We start from the raw sequence: 23028 nt of genomic DNA on the forward strand, positions 1-23028 counted from the left end.
GTGCGGAGAACAGGACGTGTCACTTCAACTGGTTCCAGTGGATTTGAAAGGGAGCTCTAGTGCTTCAAGGCAATCCAGAGCATACCTGAGGGAGTTCATCTCCTTCATCTGTTCTGTGGCCTAATCATACCACAGTTTCCACAGGCTCATCCAGCCTCTGGCAAGGGCTACAGGAAAGTGCCGAAACCAAGCTGCAAGAGACAAGGGGTATATGCAATTCTCTGCACTGTTCTTCAGTTTCTCCAGCAGCTTATTGATTCTCCTGGATGAACAGCTCTTATTGCTTAAAGCACCTGCGTGAAAGTACTCTCTCAAACAACTGCTTGTGTGCTAAGCTAGGCAACAGGTTTAGAAAAGAAATTTCCAGACGGGTTTTAAAACAACTTTATTAAAAATATAATTTAAAAACTTCATTTAGAAAATAGAGCATCTGTACAATGGTGCTTTAAAAGTCCATATAAGTTGACTAAGTAGAAAAATAATGCTCTCCTGTTGGCGTCACCATGAATGGAGAGGGACCAAGCTGGATGACTCTTGACTGTTGCTGGGAGACAAGTTTCAGCAGCACTGAGGAGGTGGCAGGGCAAGAGCAGAGGTGCTGCGGGTGGTACAAATGCTCGCCCTCATCACATGTTTTGCTAGTGAGGCTGCCAGGAGTGGAAGTCTCTGCTACAGCGAGAGATCTGCACACTCATTTCTTTCTGTCTTGCAAATGAAAGTTGTGACAGGCTTTAAAACTGCTTACTTGGCTCAGTTTCAATGCTAATAGCACAGTAGTGAAATTGCAGTGAGTGCTGGTCTACAGATAATATTCCCATGTCTTCATGGTGAGAAATAGCTGTGCTAGTAGTGCACTGGAAAGGTGATGATAGACTGCATCAGCTGGATTACAGAGGTGTGCTTTACCCTTTGGTATGTCAGAACTGAAGGGGATTAGGAAGCTCAGTTACTTTATGGCTTGTTTTCTCTGGTAGTGAAAAATGATGGAGCACAGTGCCTTGAAACTTACTGAGGAAAGAAGAACCACTCACCGTGTCTCTAGCCAGGCCATTCTTGGTTGCTTTTTGAAAGCTCTAAGTTGGTCTAGCTAGAAATAACTACAGCTCATGCTAAAGCCAGCATCTGGTCTAGCTAGTCTGTGTGGTTCTGAAATGTGAGCACTACATCTTGTCTGGTACCTATAAGCATTTCCCCTGTAGCAGCTCTGTGGTTGGGGTGCTATTTCTGACAACAGAACAAATGCATCCAGGAACTGGTAGCTGAGGTAAAGGAGTCATTAATGAAAGTAGAAAATTTAGGCAAATTATGTAAATTGAATATGGTTAAAAAAAAGATACCCCCTCCAAATGAGCAAATATATATATATATATATATATATTCTGTATACAGATGAAGCTTATTTGTTTGTGTACTAGGAATACTATGGGCCATGTGGGAGCTGAGAACAAACATGTGGAAGGGGAGGGCTCTGCTAGTGCTCTCTGACATTGTCTCTGTCTCTTAAATAGCTGTAGTATTTCATCCTTGTAATCTTCAGGGAACAGTTGAGACTAGTTGTGGTAAACAAGGAGTTGGAGCATCTTCTTAGGCCATGGGAGAAGAGTGTTTTGAGACTGTTTGACAGCACAGCACCACTTCTCAACAGTCTTGGTGTTTGCCTGGCCAGGCAAAGCTCATGGCTACAAAAGAAGTCTTCAGATTATTTATCCTTTGCATTTTAAAGTTATAAAGCTTCCAAAAACAGCACATTTTTTTCCACTGCTATCCTCATCTGCCTTCCCAAACAAGTTATTTTCTGCAGGCATTGAGGAGGAAGAACTGGCGCAGACTGGGCCTCCCCTTACCACAGGCAGAGGTGCCTTTGGGAAGCTAAGCTGAGGCCTGTCCCTCCCAGGAGCACCAAATTCACATTGCCCCATGGGAGGCTTATTCTCATGGTCACCAGTACACAAAGTTGAATGGAGCTTCAGCACAGTTACTCAGAGCTCACGGCATCCATCGCTTCCTCAAGGCAGAGTATGCATAGCAGCAGGCTTGTGTTATGGTGCACTGATTTCATCTGCCACCTTTGGGAAAAGTAGGGGCTCCTCTGGATGGGAAAACTAAAAGGGTTGTGTGGCAGTTTGCTCTCTTCCCATTCCAAACCCACTCTCAAAGTCTGGATGCATACAATTTTATAATCCTGATCCCACAGACACTTCTTATAATCCTTATAACCAAAATAGTTACTTCATATTGCTGAGCTCCAGTAATAGGAAGCTTAGCGTAGCAACAGCCTGAAAGAAACCAACTCTACTCTCCAGCAGGAACGGAAGATACAGCTGGGTCATTTCGCAGTGTTCCCAGTGAGTTTTGGACCAAGTTTCCTTTTGCACCTTCTATTATCTTAGTCTGAATAGCTGATCTGCTCAAGAGATATATTGTTCCATATATTGTGTAAGTAATGGAGTGTGTAGCTCTAAACAAGGCTGGCTGACCTGTCCTTGTATTGCCTGAGGGTGACTTGCAGTCTCCTGGCGCTAGGTGTAATCACAAGTTTGCCCACACTTTGGGAGGCATCCTGATGGGAACAGGCAATATTGGCATGTCCAAGCCAAAGCATGTTCTCAAAGTAGTTATCTCCTGTGGGTTTGACTACAATAGAACTGTGGTGGGATTTCTTGCTAATAACCAGCCGATTTCCCCATCTTCCTTTTATCAGAGTAAGCAGAGATGCATTTTCCTTCCTTTGAAATTCCCTGCACAACGTTCAATGCAAATTCATCTTTCCCTTCTTTGTGTCCTTTTCTCAGCAGGCCATTCCTAACATCCTGTGGGGAGTAGAGCAGAGAAAATGGAGTGAATGGGCATAGGCCTGAGGTCTTTGTTCTGCCAGGTGTGGAAATAAAGAATATGTTTACAGGGTCAGGTTGAGGAAGATTCAAGCAAGAAGGAGGTTAGCTAGAAGCAAAATACTGATTACTGAGGAGCGTTACAGAAGCTAGCTACTTCCCATCAGATGGAGAAGACAAGAGGATCCAAACGAGGCCACTCACCTCACTGAAGCGTTCCTCAAATGAGATGTTGCCATTGCTAATATGCATGATGGGAGATGAAATGGCATCTTCCAAGTCGTAGCCAAACCACAGCTTGTTTATAATAGCCTGCAGTGAACAAATCCCACACTCACTGGAGATACTGAATAAAAACCTGGGTCACATGTTGCCTTCTTCCAAACTGGTATAAATCCAGACCAAATCCTGCCAGAAGGATTGTGCAAACCTGGACTATAAGAAGTCCCTCTAGCCCAAGTATCCTTTCTTCATGATGACCAACAGTAGAAAAAGCAGGTGGGACTGACCATGGCTGGAATGGCTGAAAGAGGTGGTGGCTGCTGTGGGTTCTTCCACCTTCTCCATTCCTGGTCCCTTCTGACTGAAGTACAATGCAACAGCAGAGCTAAACCTACCCCTCCCTTTGCCACAGAAATGCTAAAAGCAAGAAGGCGAGGGTAGAATGAGTCTGCAGCAGGCTCTTTTCACTGTTACCTTCTACTTAGCAGTACTAACAGCAGCAAACTGATTTATTTCATTAAGTTATGTGTGTGTTCTGCTTGCTTGTTGAAAGCTATCACTGTGCAGTACCTGTTCACTCACCATAGCAGTGGCGCTGATAATCCGGGCCCCACCTGCTCCTCCAATCACCAGCATGTCTCCCGTCTTGGAGATGAGAATAGATGGCACCATTGCTGAGGGAGGCCTCTCTCCTAGAGCAGAAGCAGAAAGTCTTATTCTTCCCATGTGGCTGGTAAGAGCACTGGAGGGACACACAGGTTTATCTACCTCATTCTTCTTGCATTCCCCATGGAAAACCATGCTGCTGTTCATTCCTCAAGAAATCCATGTTTTCCCAAAATGTAAATTCCTTGTGCTGAGACTCCAGCTCACAAGAAACTGCCCCTTTATGGTGCAGGCTAAATAGGAAACACCTATTGGTGCACCCTGCAGCATACGCAGGAGTTGCTGCAGCTCATCTGACCCAGATAAGGAACAATTAGCAGCAATTATCCATTGCAGTACTGATGTCCTTTTTATTTGCAAACCCAAGGGAGCTTCCATCGGGGACAGCTTATTTCACAAAGCACTGCCTCTGTACTGTGCTACAGAAAACTCAGTGTAAGCCTTTCCTGACTGTGCATGTAACTGCAGGTGTTTTCATAGAGAGGCCTAAAAATCAGCAAGTTTGTCTTAACAGTGGTTTCTTTATTTGTTCCGTACTTTCCCTGTCCATCCATGAACAGCTTCTGCAATTTTTTTTTAAATCTCTGCTTTCCATCATCAGAAGCCAAAACTCACATTTTCATGTAACTGCATGAATAGACACAGACACACTACAGGACTTTATCCTTTGTTAGTATGAAACAATTTTGCTAACATACTAACTTAGGGAAAAAATAAAAAAAGTACCTCCAGTGTTTAGATAGTCCCTGCCCAGTTTCCTGCCCTGATTATCCATCTTCTGGCTTTGTGTTTTATGTTGAAGTTCAGAATGCTCACCTGGCTTAATGCTTCTGTTCACTATGCAGAAATCAGCAAGTTCATTATTTAAAATGATCCCAGTTTGGTTAGAATACACAAAGGAGCCAAACCTGCAGGGAGGAAGGAAGTAGCCTTTCAGTGACCAGTGCTCACTCATTGTGGATGATACTAGCCAAACGTGACACCCTCTGGTGTTACCCCTCCTTTCTGCCAGGCTGCAGCCACCTTAATTAAGGTGTTCAAAATGTATTTGTGCTGCTGTGCTGCAGCCAGAGATGTGGGGATTTGCCCAACCCACAGAGTTTGGCAAGTTACATGTTTGTCAATTGTGATGTTGCCTTGGGCTGATTCTGAAAGACCTTCGCTGTCACATGAAAAAAGCATTCACAAGCAAGAAACTGTCCTAAAGCAGTGAAGCCCAAGGGTTGGTGGGGTTTGTTTTGTTTTTCTGTTAAGCAGCCCTTGCAGATACCCTGTGAGCCTGATACAAGACCTATGTTACTCAGGTAAAAACCAGGCCCTTGGCTACTCACGGGTAGTTGATGGTACTGGTGGCAGACACAGCACTGCCATCTGCAGCGAGCACAGAGATGTGGCTTGTGCCCATACTTTTATATCTGTGGTTGTAGATGGACTCCCACAAGTTGTAATAGCTGAGTGGATGGTCACCAGAAGCATTTATTTTCCTTCTGACGTGGTGAGCAGTCTCATCAGACAGCAGGGTCGCCACAGGCACCTGCAATCACAGCAAGGACATTGAGCCAGTATCACAAAAGCACAAGCATGTCTGTCTTTGGACACACAGGAGCCTGGCGGATTCAGCTCCAAGGTCAAAGCTCTGAGGCCTACACTGGCAGTGTTTAGCTCTAGTTTGAATTCTCAGGCCAGTCTCATCACAGAAATTGAAATAAACTCAGTACTAAGGCACCTCATCACTAACGTGACCATGTGCACATTCTTTATCAGGCAAGTGAGCACCAGCCTACCATGGAACAGAAACTGCATCCAAAGCAAACAGCCTAACCCTACCTCTGCCTTGTTATCATGGTTTTGGCTAGGATAGAGTTAACTTCCTTCATACAGGCTCATATGATGATGTGTTTTGGATTTTTGATGAAAACTGTTGATAGCACACCATTGTTTTAGTCATTACATAGTGCTTACACAAAGTCAAGGACTTTTCTGCTTCTCCTGCTGCCCTGCCAGCAGCAGGCTGGGAGGGACACAGCCAGCACAGCTGGCCCAAACTACTCAAAGGAATATTCCATACCATATGATGTCGTGCTCAGCAATAAAAGCTGGGGAAAAGAAGAATGAAGTATGTGTGGGGACACACTCAGCATGATGGCGTTTGCCTTCCTAAGAAACCATTACATGTGATGAGCCCTGCTTTCCTGGAAGTGGCTGAACAGCTGTCTGCTAATGGGAAGTGGTAAATGAATTCCTTGTTTCGCTTTGCTTGCACACACAACTTTCACTTTACTTAGGAAACTGTTTTACCTCAACCCATGAGTCGTTTCACTTTTACCTGATTCTCTCCCTTATCCCACTTGTGGAAAGTGAGTGCATGCCTCTGTGGTACTTAGCTGCTGGCAGGAATCAAACCACAACACTTGGCCAGCTGAACAATGTTACTTGACTAACAGTTCTAAGGAATTTCTTTCCTTCTGTGACTGTGAAGCATGAGGGTGTCGGAGCATCACTTGTTTCTGTAGCATTGTGCTGGTGGGCACGATAGTCTGGACAATAGGTAGCTTTCCTGACAGCTTACCACATAGGGTAAAATGAGTTTGTGACAGTGCAGATTTTGAAAACAAACAAACAAGCAAACAAACAAACAAAAGTGTAGAAGACTGCTCCTCTGTCAAGCAGTGCAGAAGAGGCTGCCAGTGCTGTGCGTGTCTGTGGCTACTTCTTACTCCTGTGCACTTTACCAGCTCACCTGAGCATCAGAGAAGGCTGGGTCATTCATATGGGGTCTCAGCATATTGCTGAACTTCAAGGTCTCTGCAATGATGTGGTAGGTTTCTTCCTTAACCTTGGGTGTTGCCAGTGATGCTTTACTAAATTTGTACTCTAAAGAGGAGGATGAATTCATTTGGTTAACAGATGCACAGTAATGTTTCTTCAGGAATTTTGTAAAATGTTTAAATGAACCTTGTTTTCCCATCCTAGTTCTTACCAAGTGTCCCCTAAACGTTAGCAGGATGTGGGCAGAAATAACTGAGTCCTACTTTCCACTGTGACTTCAATTCTTCTTGAAGTCCTGAGAAATCGGGTATCTTTTTAGCCTTTGTAGCAGCTATGGTGATGCTGACACACTATAAGAATGAGCTAGCTCATCATCCTGCTGCATAGCATGATCATACTGCTTCTTTGGGGCCCTCTGTTGCTCACCAACACCCTTTCTGCCTAATATTTATTTACTGCTCCAAATCAATGCTCTTTGCAAATCTCTTGCAGCTCCTTTTCTCTTAAGAATTTACCTTCCAGTATCTTGAGGATAAACAGGAGCACAGCACCTCCCATGGGCGGTCGAGGAGAAAACACCGTGGTGTTATTGTTCAGGGTAATGTTCAGAGCTGAAGACACTTCTGCTTTGTATGCCTTAAGGTCCTCCATTGAGAGAACAGACCCTTCAGTGGAAAACCAGAGGAACAGCTGGCGTTAGCATGTTAACAGAGACTTTTGGTAGGTACTATGGGGATCCTATCAGGGCCTTGGTAAGATTTCTAAAGAGCCATCCCTGTATATTCTGAGTTTCTTCCACCAAGCACAACAATGTCTTCACATGTCCTCAGCTACTGCCAGACCCCAGGACATCACAAAGCCTAAGGGAACTGGAGAAGCCACTGCATGCACACTATGGGTAATTGCGTGGCTCTCTAATACCTTCTTCTGGGCCTGAATTACAACAGCTAGGGGAAGGTGGCCCGCTCCCATGCCAGGTATCACTTGGAGAAGTGACAAGTAAATGGCATGTGTTAGCTATCCCCAATAACTCCTCATCGTTAGACAATTGCTGGCGCCTGTCAGTTCTTATTAAATACAGCTGTTACCTACCAGCCTTCTTGAGGTCCTCCACCAGGGCCTGTCCTATCTGTCCCTCATAAAATGCTGTAGCTCCATTTTCTGCCACAGCTCTCAGCGTCTGCTGCAATGCTGGCCACCTGAAGGTCTCTTCATGGTTCAAAAACCTTTGACCATCACATATCAATGGGCTGTTAAAGGAGAACATCCATCAGTTTACAGCATGTGCTTATTCTCTTTCCTATCCAAGGCTGATTTGGTTTATGTATTTTGCATACTTTCCAAGATAGTGCTATTCTGTCTATATGGAGAAAAATGCTTCTCAACTGATTCCTACCCACAACACCAGGCACGTTTTACCCTAGACAAAGTTTCCTCCATGGGACTAACACTTTGACCCTGGCTTCTCCAAATGAGTGCCTGCTGCAGGACCCTGCTGTCAGGGAACAATTTCCATACAGATGGAGGCAGGCCACATCCATCCAGCTCCTCCTCATGAGGAGATTTGCTTAGCAGAAAGTTTTGCAATGCCGAGCCCCTCTAAATTGGAAATCAAAAATGTAAAAAAAAAGTTGTTGACAGTAAAAGATTTCCAAAAGAACATTTCAATTATTCTCTCTCTCTCCATAGCAATTATTTACTGGGCAGCTGCTGCAGCAGCAGCCTGCTTTGTGTCTGAGCTGGGGGAACAGTGGTCCTTACACTTGAGTTTAATTCAGGAGACTTACCACAGGTTTCGTCCGTGTTCGGAGAACCGTGGGTGATGGATCATTTTGTCCATAAGTAAGGAAATAGCAAGTGGCTCTGAAAGGAGCTTGATGGTTGGTTCAAACAGAGCTTTCCATGGCAAGCGGCCGTATCGTTTATGGGCTTCTTCATACCCACGAATTTCTCCCGGTACAGCAATCCATTGGGAACCTGAAGAGCAGAACTGCAGCGTCATACCCAGTAAGTCACTGGTCTGTTGGTTTCACCTCTCTAAATCCATGTCAGTGGAAGTGTGGATATATAGAGGCAGAACTAAGTCTGCTAAAAGTCCTTATCTCAACCTGTGAGTTTTTTCTTTCTTTCCAGCATACTTTCTTCTTCCCCTTTTCTTCTAAGGAGGGGGAGTGAGAGAGTGGTTGTGGTAGAGTTCAGCTGCCCAGCAAGGTAAAACCACCACCAACTGCTGGGAAACGAGTGTTTTGGGAAACCTGATCTTGGAACGTAGACTTCCTGTGAAATGTAATTACGTAGTGATTTCTCCTCATGATCTGCTCCCCACTCCCTCGGTGGTGCCTGGATGCCAATTTTACTACTAAACAGGAATTTTATGGACTTAATTTTTTGTGTTTTTCAAAAATCAGTCCAGGAAGAACACAGGTAACTGAACAGGACTTCAGACAAACAGCAAGGTCCCCAGTTCCCCCACCCTGAGTTTTGTGCCCCCACCACACACTATGAGGGCACACAGACCTGTTTCTTACCGATGGGAAAAGAACAGCCAGAAAACAAATCACGATGAAACCCTTGTGGGACTGTTTCACGGGCATTGATCACCTCAACTGTTCCTAGAAAAAGAGAAGGGAGAAATGCGTAACAGACTCTTCCTGAAGGCAGGTGAACCTCATGTGTTGGGTCAGCTCAGCAGACTGACCAGTGCCTGCCTAGAGGCACCAAAGGTACAGGGACAAGGCCAGTGCCTGTGTCCAAGCAGCTGGGCCATGCTGCTTCACAGCTGACTTGCAGTTTCCTGCACTTCTTGTACAGGTGGGATGTGTCAGAGACAAAACATGAGCCTGGTGGTTGGCTATTTTCCAAGAGATGGCGAGTTAAGGTTATCATGTTTGTAACCTCTATGTATCAGGAAACTTGAAAAAAGAAACACTCAATATATTCTTGTATTTCGCGTCTAACTGTTCCTCCTCCTCTGCCTTTTATCTCTCCTTTTGTGTCTCAGGCCACAGAGCCAGCTGTGCTGCAGGAATCCATGGTGCTACTTGTACCAAGCACATGAGCCATGCATGGCCATGCAAGGCTCTGTGCAGCAGCATAATTCAGGCAGCAGAAGAGAAGGGTTGTTGATAGGAGGAGAAATTACATGGCTCTGCCAAAAGGGAAAAAAAAAAAAAAAAAGAATAAAAGGTGCTTTGCCAAATTACGCTATTGCTTAAGATAAACCCAAGAATTTCTCCTCATGACTCTGTGATACTATTTGGAAGGGTTTTTAGAACTATGATATTGTTACTGTGCCCATTGTTGATTTGGCTATCAACATCTATAAGCTCTGGGGGCTTGTAGTAGCCAAGGCCGTTTAAAAACAACAACAACAAAACATTAAAAACATAAAACCAGGAACATAATAGCACTAGGGGTTAAGGCAAACATGGAAAGGCTTCCAGCAGACCTTGCAAATTGCTAGATTTTGATTTTCAAAAGGAAGATGCATCTCACAGGGCAGGAAGCCTCAGTGCTGCTGTGGGAAGTCCAACCCAACACCCCACAGTGATGGCAGTGTGAGGAGCTCCCCCCCCAGCAGTCGGTGCTGCCTGAGCTGCTGGTGCGGGACAAAGCTCTGAAATCCCAGCCAAGGGCTGAGCTGAGGCAACAACAGCCCCAGGCTGCTGCCTGCTCTGCCAGCACACGCACCTTTCCCTGCTCCCACCTGCCTCCATGGCAGTGCTCCCCCCAAGTGGCAGCTCGGACAGCACCGTTCACACTTTGCTGCACTGGTCAGCTGTATGACACTGAAATATAATTTCTTTGCGAGGTGAAGAAGGGACAAAGGGACAAAGTCATTCCCCACCACTGCATGTTCTCGCTGTGAACAGCTGCACTCTTCAGTCTTGCTCTGCTTATGGAAAGCTCTCAGGATAGCTCCTGTAATCAGGGCTTTGGGTTAAGAGCGAAAGCACATTTTGTGTGGTTTTCAATGGAGCTTTTATATAAATATATATAAAAAAATCTCTCAGAGAACATGAAGGATTCTGACATGGCAGCTAGGTGTCTGCAGAAGATGAGGCACCATGGAGCGCCCAGGGCTGGCCCATACCTGTGCTGGCATTATAGATAGTAAATACGACCCCGCCACCCAGGCCTGAACTCTGAGGGTTCATCACCGACGTGCAGATCAAACCAGCGATGGCAGCGTCCACAGCTGTGCCTCCACTTTTCAGGATGTCCCTGTGGTAGAAAGGGAGGAAAAAAAGACAACTGACACGAGCAGCCAGTGTTTGGAGAAAGCTGTTGGTATCTACGTGGGGTTGGAGAGCGTGGAAAAGAGCATTCCACTGTGGGAGCGGGAAAGAAAACTCAGTGGGAAGGAACAGAGCATCTCCAGGAGGGAAAGGCAGCTGGGGCCACAGCTGCATGAGGCTGGTCTGCCTATGGGCAAGGAGTCATGGGACAGAGGGAACTGCATCCACTCCCAAATGCTCTTGACAGAAGGGGACAGGAAGGAGCTCCCAGACATGGGAGGACACACACTGCAGGGGGAAGAGCCTTGCACATGCTGGGAGCCAAACAACGCATTTCTGGCAGCACGCCTACCGTCCCCACTAAAAAGGCATACACTGGTCAACAGGCCAGGGGCTCAGAAGCAGGAGTGATGGGTCTGTGTGAAGGAAACTCCTGAGACTCAACATCTCAGCACAAAACTGAAGCCTTACTTCATTGCTCCCATGATGTGTCTTGGGCTTATGGGATATCAGTACAAAAATCCTCTTTCCCTCCCCACAGATCCACAAATCAAAAACCAAAAACAAACAAATTTAAAAAAACAACAGCAACAACAACAACAACAACAAAAACACCAAACAAGCAGAAAAAAAAGTTTCTGCCTAGGCACAGCCACCCCAAAGAACACCCACGGGATTAAGGCAGCCTCATGCAGTTGTTCCTGCTAGAGAAACGTGTCTCAACAAACTGTCCTTCAAGAACAACCATTAAAAAAAAATCTTTTCCTTGCAGTGGAAATGGGGTGGGGTGGGGTTTCCTCATGCAGCCTGCCAGTAGCCAGCCCTGCTAGGAAGGTTTCTGACTGCTCAGGTTGAAGCATTGCTTTGACAAATCCAGAAGGGAAAGTGGAATAGTTCATTAAGCGGAGAGTAACTGCTCCCAGAGGCTGTGACAAGAACACAGAGCACACACAGGCACTGCTGTTTATTTTACAGCCATTGATGTCTTTGGGACCTGCAGGCACTGCGAACAGGATGCTGCCCACAGACACACTGATTGTGCCTTTCCTTTGTTTAAGTACCCTTGGAACGGCTGCCTGCGAGGAAATGGCATGAGGACAAATGGGAAGAAATGAAACTGTAGGGAACCACGGGGCTTTCTGTTTGTGGTTCTGAACAGCTTTCAGCCTCCTAGCAGCAAGAGGCTCCCTGGCTGTCGCCCTGAAAATGGTGACTGAGGCTCAGGGCTATGCCGCAGAAGGCCCTGGAAGCGTGTTAGAAAGCTGGGGAAAGAGTGGAGAGGAGAAGGACCACTACACCGGCCCAGGACAGTGTTCCCCAGAGCCCACAGGTTATGCCCATATGCCTGCTACACTGCTACTCCAAAGGGTGGCAACAATTAATATATTCATTTAATATTTGTGCACCTAGATGGCCTGTTTCCAGCCTCTAGATTATGCTAAAATCATGAGGTGTTCCCAAATACTTGTTTAGTGTGGGCTAAATACCCTTTAACTACGGCAAATGTAGTGCCATATGGACAAGGCATTACAAACCAGAGAGTTTCTTAACATGAGCTTATCCGTGCTCCTTTCCTCCAACATTCCCACTCAGAAACAGAGCCAGAATAACACAAGCTAGGTAAACTCCAGCTTGCAGCTGTGCCTTTGGCTCTCACTGAGATCAGTGAGGACAGAAGAGGTGCCAGTCTCAGCAGAAAAGGTTTGTCTGGCTGCTAAAGTAGCAGGCTTTCAAGTAGCTAAGACCTGGACTGTAACTGCCATTGATGAAAGGGACACAAAATCCCCCAGAGCATCAAGGAGCAAGTGAGAGAAGACATTCATTGGCCAGTGGACTTCAGCAGCACTGCCAGCATGGACACGTCCTGCCTGGCATGGCCCAGTGCTTATTTGTTAGCTCTCAATTGCTCCATCCTGCCAGCTGACCCAATAGTTTTCAGATGGGTCGTGCCCAGGATGTAGCTTTGTGAGTGCCTCAGCATGACAGAAAGCCAGAGGTGGTCTTTATTGTTCCTGTCTGTGCCTCGCGCAGCAGGGCCCTGATTCTTGGCTGTGACTCCTTGGTGTTACTGCAACACAGAGCAGAAACAACGCCAGCAGGCAACACAGGGACACCTTTTCACAGAAAAGCAAAGCATGTTTTGCTTTGTTCTTGGTCACTACCTCTCACTAAGCACACTGCAATATAAACATGATGACAAGAAAACCAGAATTTCCAGACGATCTGAAAGTTCCTGTCTACTGCAGAGCAGCTGTTTGTCGCTGTCACCTCTGGTAGCAGATACCACATCTAACCACGTGCACTCAGGCCTGTTTCTTGCCCGAGGGAAGGAGGGCTTTCCAGGTGAGGTGCCTGCTGCATTTCAGCGAGCCCCATGGGACGGCGAGCTGCGGCTTCCCACCTGCTAGCACCGAGTGCAGCACCTGAGAACAGCTCAGTATGGGATGGGCTGTGTGATGCTGGGCTTGCTCCTTTACCAGCAAGCCCTGTTTCCCATAGAAAGCTGAGATTTCTTCCCCAAACTAGGCATTATATCGGCTCCCCAGTCTAGCAGGAAGCACCAGGTTGCACAGACGCTTCTGGGAGAGCTCAAACACCACTGATGTTTCCCAGACTCTGGGGAGATGCACATGCCTGACGAGTTTGTCACTGACATCTCAGCACACCTGGGTCCCACAGCACAGAAGAGAGAAGGAAAAAGAAGCCTAACAGTCAGGCATTTAGCTCAAGATCAGAAGCCACTGATCCCAGCAAGGGTAAAGCCAAATCCTGGTCACAGTTATTAACAAGACTTCTTTTGAGCTGCTTTGCTTTTCTACCTGTGAAGCCTGGTATGTGTTCCCATGATCAAAGCAGAGTCCAGGGCCCATAGCCACACTTTGCTACCTGCGGACTGGACCCCAGTCTCAGCAGCTTCCCATTCCCCCTCCAGCCTCTCTGATGACTGAAAGACAAGGAAAAATGTTCTCTGAGCTGGCTCTTGGCATGTCACACTCAGCTTCCCATGTCTGCATTCAGCCAGAGTTTTGCCACTTACTTGGAAGTGATGCCTGGGGAATTTAGGGCCATTATGTCTTTCTCAGCCTGCCAGAGTGGTGGAGTACCCCCTGTCCCATTCAGTTGCTTCCTTCATTTGGATCACTGCTACAAGTCGTTTAATTGTAATGCAAAACCCCAGAGAGACACATAACCCTTCAAGCAAAGTCTGGTACCTTATCAGGTATCTCTAGAGACATCTTAGCACTACAGCTGACAAGATCTGATAACAATGCATTTTGTCCAATATCCTTCCTGCCACATAGTTTCAGCTTTAGGGTTTGGCCATTAACTGTGTTTTCCTAAAGATAGGAGCAGAAATGGTGCGTCCTTAAAGAAGAGGATGTTAACAACCAAGTCCAGCTCCAGCAGCACTGAAACAATGCTTCACCTGCCCAGGAAGGGTGAACACTGGTACTTTCCTCACACCCCCCCTCACAAGAAAGATGAACATTGCTGGGCTGTAGACCAAGTCTGCAGTTCTGCTCAGCTAGAAGGAGCCCTGATGCTATATTAAATGCACTTTAAATGCTTAAGTTTTAAATTATATATATATTTTTCTCTCTACTAAAAAAAAGCTGGGGGCTGGGATGAGACCACCCATTAATTGCATCAGAGGTGCCTGCCTAAGATTTATGAAGAGCAAAAGCAACAGCTGTTTCTATAAAAAAGGGGTCAGCTGCCAATTTAAAGTGATTAAAACACAAGAAGAAGAGAAAACAAATCCTTTGGGATATAAAGATTTTTCAAAAATGCTGCTGGGCCATCACTGAACAGGGTTTTTGCAGCAGATCCTCTTCCTTGAATAGTGTCCCAGGGAAAAAAAATTCTGACTGTTAAGTTCTCACCCTCCCACTGCGTGGCCCCCCAGGCGGGTCTCTGTTCCAGAGGATGCCAGTTCCCAGGGTTCGTACTAGGCTGCGCTGGAGGAGTGGGACCAGAGGTGGCTGCTGGGCCAGGTCAGGTCAGCTCGCCTCTCTGCAGCAAATACTACTGCTGGGAATGAGCACTTTTCCTGAATTTCTCCGTGTTCTCATGCTGGCTCTTGCTTCTGCCATTTGGGAAACAAATGGATGCAGAGCAGTGGCTGGCAGAGTTCAAACGGCGCCTTGACAGGGTATATAAAGCTTTTTGCATGGTTGATGGAAAATGCCTCCTCCATTGCCAGGTAGGAATAAGAGGCTCAGAGCTAGAGGTGAAGGTGGCTTTGGGTATGGCTTGCTGCCAGGGCAGTTGCCTCCTGCCTCCTCATGGCTTCTTGACATGAGGACAAATTACTGAGGCACGCTCACCAGTTGCATAATATTGCTTTCGGTCTCCAATCTCTAGCAGTAAAACCATCTGCAGCAAAGGGCCCGACCTCATTCAGCACTGCGATTCATGAGCCAATAGCAAGTCTGGCACAGGACCTGCCAACAAGGATGATGACGCTGGAGGCTTCCCAAGATTGCTCACTTTCTGCACGGAGCCAAAAGGGTTGCATAAAGATTTCAGAAAGCCCAACCTTACATAGCCCTGGGATATACAAATACCATCTCCAGAGATAGAAAACCCAAACCTGAAGATGACAGCTGAGCACAAATTAAGAAAAAGCAGCAAACGGGAGCGGGGAATCTGTTCCCTGCTCTCCTTCTTGTACCAATGAATTAGAGTGGCAAGGTTCCCCAAGCATCTTGAGGTGTCTTCCCCAACCCATCATCCCACTCATTAAAAGACACTATTGCTCTTAGAGCAAGAGGTTCAGTTCTCGGTAAACTCAATTAAAAGCTCTGTAAAAAGAGCACAAAAATTCCATATTAAATGGCAGACCCTTAAGCCAATGCAGAGCATGTGATGCCCCCAAAATCTCATTACTGCTAATGACAACTCACAGCAAATTGGACAGCAGAAAATGTTGGGTTTCACTTTTTGTAAAGGAAATAAGATTTTGATTAGATTAAAAAAAAAAAATGGAAGTAGGTTAGAGATTATGTGCTGCTTTTAACTTGCAAAACTTCAGACACTGTACCAGTGTGATTGGTTTTGTGTTTGTCCTGCACTGGAAGTTCTCTGAGCATCCCCCACATGGATTTCTGGGAGCTGGGGGGGATTTGCAGGGTGAAAGAGGTGGCTGGGGCCAGCCTGGGGGGATGGCAGAGAGAGGGTCTGCAGGCTCTGTGCAGGAAAGCAGGGACAAAGCAGCACTGTTGAATCTTTCTCTACTTTTGCCTTTAGGGACTGGTTGAAATTATTCCTGCTCTCATCAGTGGGGCAGGCAGGCTGACAGGTTCAATTATGACATGTGGTTTTCATTTGACTAAAGCTTTACCATATCCAAGCCACAAAGCCTGATTTTTTTCCCATGGTGCTGTGGAGGCTGCTCTTTTCCTTTATGTATGTCTCCGCTAAAAGCATTCAGTAATTACCAAAAATGAGATTGAGGAAATGTGTTGTTTTGCTTATTTTACTTATTTTTAAACTCCTCTACAAAGTTTGTTAGAAAGCTCTGGAGTGTGCACGTATAAAGGCAGCAGCGGTCTGTTTCCAGTTCAAACAATTCACTCTAATTTGACAAAGGTGGTTGCCTTGAGAAAAAAAAAAAAAAAAAAAAAAAAAACTTCATAGTTTTTATTTTAGATATATGTGGGTGTATTATATGCATATAATGTGTATATATGTATGTGGTCAACAATGAAATACCCAGCTTTGGTAGATTAATTCTCCTGTGATTTCTCAGCAGTTATAGTGAAAATGAGCCTGTTCCATCCTGGACCTGCAGGGGTTATGCACAGCTTCCCCCCCTCCAAAAAAAAAAAAAAACAAAACAGCTGCTTATCATAATTTTGGGTCCCAGAAAAAAAAAATAGGGAAATGATTATTACCCTTGGTAGTCAGTGCTCCCCAGACAAGACCAACAAAGAGAGATGCCATGTACTGCCTCAAACATAGAGGATATGAGGGAGGAGTGCAGTGGCTGAGCTGCAGAGACAGGACTGGGGTGGAAGAGAGCCTGTAGGGTTGAAAAATTTGGGAACAGGGCTAAGTGGGGTGGGCATACAAGTTGGTGGGATGAGAAGAGCAAAAACAGCGACTGCACGGGCTCCAACACCAGCTCAGGGAGAGGGGTACATGTGTGAAGGAGCAGCCACAGAGCTGGGCGTGAGACAATTAGGCAGAAGAGAGCAGCAGCACAGGTAGCAAAGGGTGCAGCATGGACTCAGGAATGGCTGTACAGGTCCCTGTTGTGCCAGCAGGAATCTCAACAATTATGATTGTTAACCTAACTCCCCAGCTGTTACTTCAGTCCAAGTCCAAAGAGACAGTGTAAAAACTTGTAAATGTTTGCATAATTGCAGAAAGAGTGAAAACCTAAATACAGTTCTTAGTAAGAAAAAACCCTAATTGATTATTTTTATATGCTTCCTCCCTCATGATTTTGAGAGCTTACGTATTTCTGAACAGAAGAGTCAACAGCGCTGTTTTAATCTCAGAAGCACTCAACTGACTGTCTGGGCAGTGTCTGGGAAGGCGCTGGGGCTGAGCACAGAGGGATGCGTGGCTTTGCCCAACTCTCTGTTGCTGAAGTTAAGTGGGAAATGAAGTGGGAGCACCCAGGTGGCAATAGAAGGGCCCGGTGGCTAAGAAATAGAGGCTCTGAGAAACTAGATTTTATTGCTTCTGCTGCGACAGAATTCCTGTGTGAGGCTAAAATCTTGTTCAGCCAAGATTAAGGAGGAGGACACTCTGTGCTCCTCATCGGGTGCTCCCACGCAGACCCACGGGGCAGGCCTACAGAAGCCCTCGCCCCACAGCCACAGGGGACATCACTGACAGATATACGCCGAGCACCGCGTGCTGCTCTGAAAGGCAGAAACCATGGTCAAAGCAACACTCACATAGCATCCATTCAGTGTTATTTCTCTGTTAGGCTTCCTTGCTTATACAGCTGAGATAACATCATTTTCTCCCCCACTGCTGTGAGAATTAATTTAGTGGTGATTATCGTGAGATAGCTGAGACATAGAGATATAACACCGCAGAAAGGCCTGGGGGAAAATGAACAAGACCACACACCGTATAGAGAATGCAGTACGCTTCGCCCACAGAAAAGATGTCCTTTCCTTGTAAGCTACCGCTGTGGGCCAGTGGGGACAAAGAAAGAAATAGGACAGTGACAAATAAAAGTGCAGATGTTAGCCAAATCACAAGCTCTGCTGCAGACGAACATGTATGAACCATTTTCTTTTTATTATGGTCCATTGAAGGAACAACAACAGGGAGAAGAGCACATAAATCTGGTTTATTCCAAGCATATGGACACCATTAAATGAGCACAAAGGTTCCAAAGAAAGTCTGAATGTGCAAAGCAGGGGCACAGCAGTGTAAAAGCAGAGTAGAGCTAACCAGCAAGCAGAAGATGTGTCTAGAGCCAAGGTGAAGGAGAATGGTCTTGGCTGAGGAAATCCAGAGCACTTGGCAGGACAGGTAGAGAGCTGATCTATTTGGAGCAGCAGGATGTGATGTTCAGGCTGGGGAGAAGGGGAAAAACTGTGTGATGGGAAGCTGGGGCAAGAAGAGAATTTTGAGGGGATCACTGGCAAACTATCTGTAGAGAAGCTAAGGTGGTCTGTCAGACCAGAGGGACGCCACAGACCTTTGCAGCACAAGTGCGGAAGGTGCAGCTACAGCGATGGTTGAGGCTACAGAAGCAGGTGGAGCTTCCTGCAGAGAGATGGGAAGGAGACAGACGACTGCCCAGCAGCAGTAGCCAGGTAGCCACAGCATCTCAGATGTTGACTTGATTACACATTTCTGTGGCTCTCATTTCAGTGCCCTCCAGCTGATTCCACACTACTTCAAGTTAAAAACTGCAATAGCTACAAACTGCTGCAATTTCTCCAGCAGATTCTTTGAGTAGTCTGATAGTTTTCTCTATTTTTATTACTATTGATTTAAAAGATCCTTCTTTTTTTCCTCTGAGGAACTAACTTGTGGTGTAGCATAAAAAAAAATCTCATTTCTTGACACCCATACAGCCACAATACACAGCTACTCACAACTTCTGTGTCAGCATGTCACTGCACAAACCACACATGGAACACGGCAAGTATGGTGCAAAGACACGGGCTCTTGTCTCACTCCTCCAGCCTCAAGGCAGAGCACACAGCTCCAGCATCCATGTAGCCTGTGAAGGTTTACGTTCCTTCCTTCTACTTTCATGTATGCAAGTGTTAAAGAATTGAAGCAACAGCACTAGTAAAATAGTAAAGTAAGAGTTAAAATGTTTGAGAGAAAAGTTGTTATAAAAGTTGTTAAACTGAAGTGTTGCAACCTGGGCAGCTGGAGGATTTTCTTACGCCTGTATCTTTCCTTCCAAGCAATGTAAGTATGTCTTTTGTACTTATGCTGTCTCGGCTGACTTTCAATTAAACCTACTCTTTGCTTTCCAATACGGTGTATTTCCTGATAGCAGATATACCTGCTGCAGGCTTTGGTCCAGAAATGCACACCCTAAGGGCTGGGCTGCCCATTCCCCTTTACTCACTCAGTGTGCCTGCTTTCCTTGCCTCTGCTGAAGCCTGGCTGCAGCTCTCTGTGAGCTCCTCTCACTTCTTCCTTAGATGATTTCCAACTTACCACCATGAAGTAATCAGTTAATTTCCTGCTTCCCCTGTTAAAAACAACCTTGCATCTGTATACTATAAATATTTGTACCTTCCCAAAGGCCACTTATGTGACATTAGATATTTAAGATAAGCATCAGCTGCAGACGCAGGTCTCCATCTGCTCCCTGAGGTGCTCCACTGCCAACAGAAAGCACCCAGGGAGCAGCACTGCTCCTCAGCCCCACGGGTAGGGATGGAGCAGAAACCCAGCTCGCTCCCATATTTAGCATGTGTGCCTGTCTGCCAGTCCGAGCCCACAACGTACGCAAGGGGCAAAGTGACAAACGGAGAGGTCTGTGTACATACCGGCCGATGTTAGAGCAGGTCTCGGTGTCAGCAGCCACGGCACCGTGCAGGTAGTGCTGAGAACCACACCTGGGTTGCGTCAGGATGACCACGAGCACAACCACCACGGCCAGCACCCCGAGGGTCAGCAGCACCAGGCAACAGATCCGTCCTGTGGACATGTCTGTTCGTAGGCTGCCGGAGGCAGCTGGGATGCTTTCACTCCTTTTGCAAAGGCGCCTGCTTTGCTCAGGGTGGAAGTAGAGCTGCTCTGGGCGGGAGGTCTCACTGAAGTGGGCTCTGCCCCCTGTGACTGAGAATTATACTTTTTAAGATTAAAAAACAATAAAAAGGAAATGGTGTACTTCTGTCCTGCTCTGACATGTGAGAGTCTTTTCACTCCCTTTTATAAACTAAACTTCTTCTGGCAAATCCCCCTGCTTTTTTTTTTTTTTTTTTTTTTTTTAGTCTCTGATGACTCTGATGAAAATTTTTAACACATTCACTGCTGGAGCACTTCAGAGTGAAATCTCCACACTGCTTATTGGCTTCAGGCAGCCTTCCTGCCTTCATATTCTTGCCACAGAGAGCAAACCACAATGCAAAAGTAGCCTGAATGGTGAATCACCACATCAATCATACATTGCACCTGGGGGATTTTCTTTCTGACAGATTACCCAAAGAAGTAAAAGCTAAGCACATATGAAATACAAAGCTCAAAGCTTCATATTTGCTCTTACTTTACCTTATAGTTTACTAAGCCTTGCTTAATGACTTTTTTAAAATCAGTAAATCTCGCCAGTGTCCACACTGTGCATCTTCTGTAAAAGAGCATAACAAAGTTGCTTTAATAAAACAGTAGGTTTCTGCAATTCTGCAAAACATTACAGCCAAAAGCTCTGAGGTCCAGCATGCGTCAGTCAGCAACCAGAGCACCTGGGAAGAGAACGGCCACTGAGTCAGGCAGACCTAATTCCTAGCAGAGCCCTGATGAGCAGCATGGGCTGCACAGCACAAGAGGCCCCAGCTGGTTCTTAGTTTCACAGTTCTCCTTCTTGCACTAAAAAAGTTTGAAATATGGCTCCATATCTGCCTGCTGTCTTTATAAAGGTTGTTACCTGTGATCATTTTCCAGCTATATTAGTGGGAAGGGGAGATTAATTTGGGCAGATGTACACGTGTATTTCAGTACAGACTTTGAACTTGCAGTCACTAAAATGCATCTCATAGCTAAATACTATTTCATGTATCAAATATACTATACTATATAAAATACTATTTCATGATATCTCAATAAATGGATTTGATGGACAACATTTTTTTTGTAGCTGTATCTTCCCGTAAGGTTATATGGGGAAAGAGAGAATAGTCCAAGAAAAATACATGGTTTTGTCCAAGATAAACCACAGTCCCTGCAGAATCGTTTCTTGGTCTCCACATCTCTGTCTTGGCAAATACAGGCATGTCCAACAGCTCTAATGTGACTCTTCATTTCACCCCATTGCAAAACATCACTGATCTCATAATATTTCTCAGTCGCTGTGTGGCTTTCATGTTTCATTTTTTCAGAAATTATTCTAAGAGACTTAAAGAATCATCAGTTATGGTGGTTTTTCATAGCAGGGCTGGAAACCCTAGCCACTCAGTACCAAGAGACTCAAGTGGATTTTGCCCATTTGCTTTCATCAAACACTATGGAGAAATTAACTCCAGACTAATTCTCCAGATTTCTTTCAAATTTGGTTTTCAGCTCAGCAGATCAAACATCCGTATCTGGAAACCAACCCTTGTGCTGCCAAGGAGGAGACCTGGAAGTGGCAAGAAAGGGAACAGAGATTGTTATTCCCAGACCACTTCTGCAAATGGCAAGATGTCTTTGCAATCTACCCCAACAGATGCCTCCTCTAGGCGATCCCATTAGTCCTTACATACATGAATGAAGACTGAGCCTCCTTCTCTCTTCCAGTGCATAACCTTTACATTCTTACTGGTGCAATACTCAACTTCAGCCTTATTACGCTGCAATGTCTGCACCAACCCTCCCGTCTGAGGCACAGCTTAGCTGTTCACATGCGGTGGCTCAGGACTGCAACCTCTATTTATTTATTTGTTTCTTAATACTTTCACATTTATTGTCATTGCCTGGGAGCTCAGTTTGCCTTGGCACAAATCTCCACACACAGTACTGCACTGACTTTCTGTTCCTCCTCTGCCTGCGTGAAGGGCTTTCTATACTGCATGAAAAAGAGCTCAGGTATTTATGGACCCTTAGATACCAAGATACACTTGCAGAGATTTACAACAGCACTTCCGTGTCTAGTTGTCAGTGCAAAGAAAAGTATGCAGGCCAATAGAGTTCCATTTTCATGAGAAAATACTAAAGAATTCAAGATTGGAGAATATAAAATCTAGTGAAAACTCTGGGAGATACCATCAAAGGCATAAGAACAGTATGCAATAACACCCAGTAATATTAATTGATTAATATTACACTGTAAAAGCCTATTATAATAAACGTATTATGAATAGATTGTGACAAATATTATAGATTACACAATAAATAATAGTTAATATATTATTAATCTATATTAAATTGCTAAGCATATTTTGGTATTATAAAGTTATAGCAACATATTAATATAATTTAATGGTTAACATATAATATTGAATTATATTTACGAAATTCAATAATCTAGATCTCATATCCTACTGCATATTTTAATTAGAACTGCAGTCATTAACAAAGTCACCATTTCCTAACTAACAAACAGGCACAGTATTTTTACATTGTCCTTTATACTGTTTGGGGTTCTGTTAGATCTTTTTCCAGCTCCTCAACTGAGACCAAACTTCAAAGTAATTCACCACCTGAAGGACGGGCATTGATAAGGGTAACGCGACAGTTACCTTACCGGTGGCAATCAACCCCGAATGGGCGGCGAGCCTCAGACTTGAAGGGCATCAGCACAGAGTTGAAGAGATGGGAAGAAGTTCCCTTGCAGGTAGGTTCCTGTGGAGGTTCTCACTGTGCACATGTCCGATTGAATCATACAGTGACCGAAGGGACGGGGCCAGCCTCTGGAGGCAGCAGCAGCCGCTCCTTCAGCCTCGCTGGAGACAGCGTGAGCTTTGCTGTTTGCTTTGGCAGCAGAGCGTTGCTCTGAGCCAGTGTAATTTCACCTGGAGTTCCAACATGCTCCTGACACACTGAGCTACCATCTGCAGAGCCCGCTCCTCCAACAGTGAAGCTGTTTTCAGATGACAACTGGAAAAGAAAGGCTGGTTGCTGGTTGCAAGCCAGCCCTCATAACCAGCCCAGGATCCTAGGCATGAAGA

The 23028-nt window shown here is 45.5% G+C and overlaps 1 protein-coding gene across 3 annotated transcripts; it reads right to left on the reverse strand.

Annotated features, from left to right (window-relative positions):
- Positions 1-368: 368 nt before the first annotated feature.
- On the reverse strand, positions 369-22885 carry GGT5 (gamma-glutamyltransferase 5). 3 transcript variants are annotated; one of them, XM_082774542.1, is made up of 14 exons: positions 22605-22885; positions 20438-20513; positions 19714-20005; positions 10582-10712; positions 9006-9100; positions 8276-8478; positions 7581-7738; positions 7004-7153; positions 6460-6593; positions 5051-5253; positions 4536-4627; positions 3636-3745; positions 3036-3143; positions 369-2810 (listed from the first exon to the last, which is right to left on the reverse strand). In XM_082774542.1, exons 3-14 carry the CDS (start codon positions 19872-19874, stop codon positions 2664-2666), a joined length of 1692 nt encoding a protein of 563 aa, XP_082630668.1. In that variant the 5' UTR covers positions 19875-20005; positions 20438-20513; positions 22605-22885; the 3' UTR covers positions 369-2663. The 3 variants fall into 3 exon arrangements, with proteins under 3 accessions (XP_082630668.1, XP_082630667.1, XP_082630669.1); XM_082774541.1 differs by lacking the exons at positions 20438-20513; positions 22605-22885 and having other exon boundaries at positions 19714-20105; XM_082774543.1 differs by lacking the exons at positions 20438-20513; positions 22605-22885 and having other exon boundaries at positions 8276-8465; positions 9017-9100; positions 19714-20102.
- Between the last annotated feature and the right edge of the window lie 143 nt (positions 22886-23028).

Source organism: Aythya marila (assembly GCF_965140915.1).
Source record: "Aythya marila genome assembly, chromosome: 17".
In the NCBI taxonomy this organism is placed as follows: Eukaryota; Metazoa; Chordata; class Aves; order Anseriformes; family Anatidae; genus Aythya; species Aythya marila.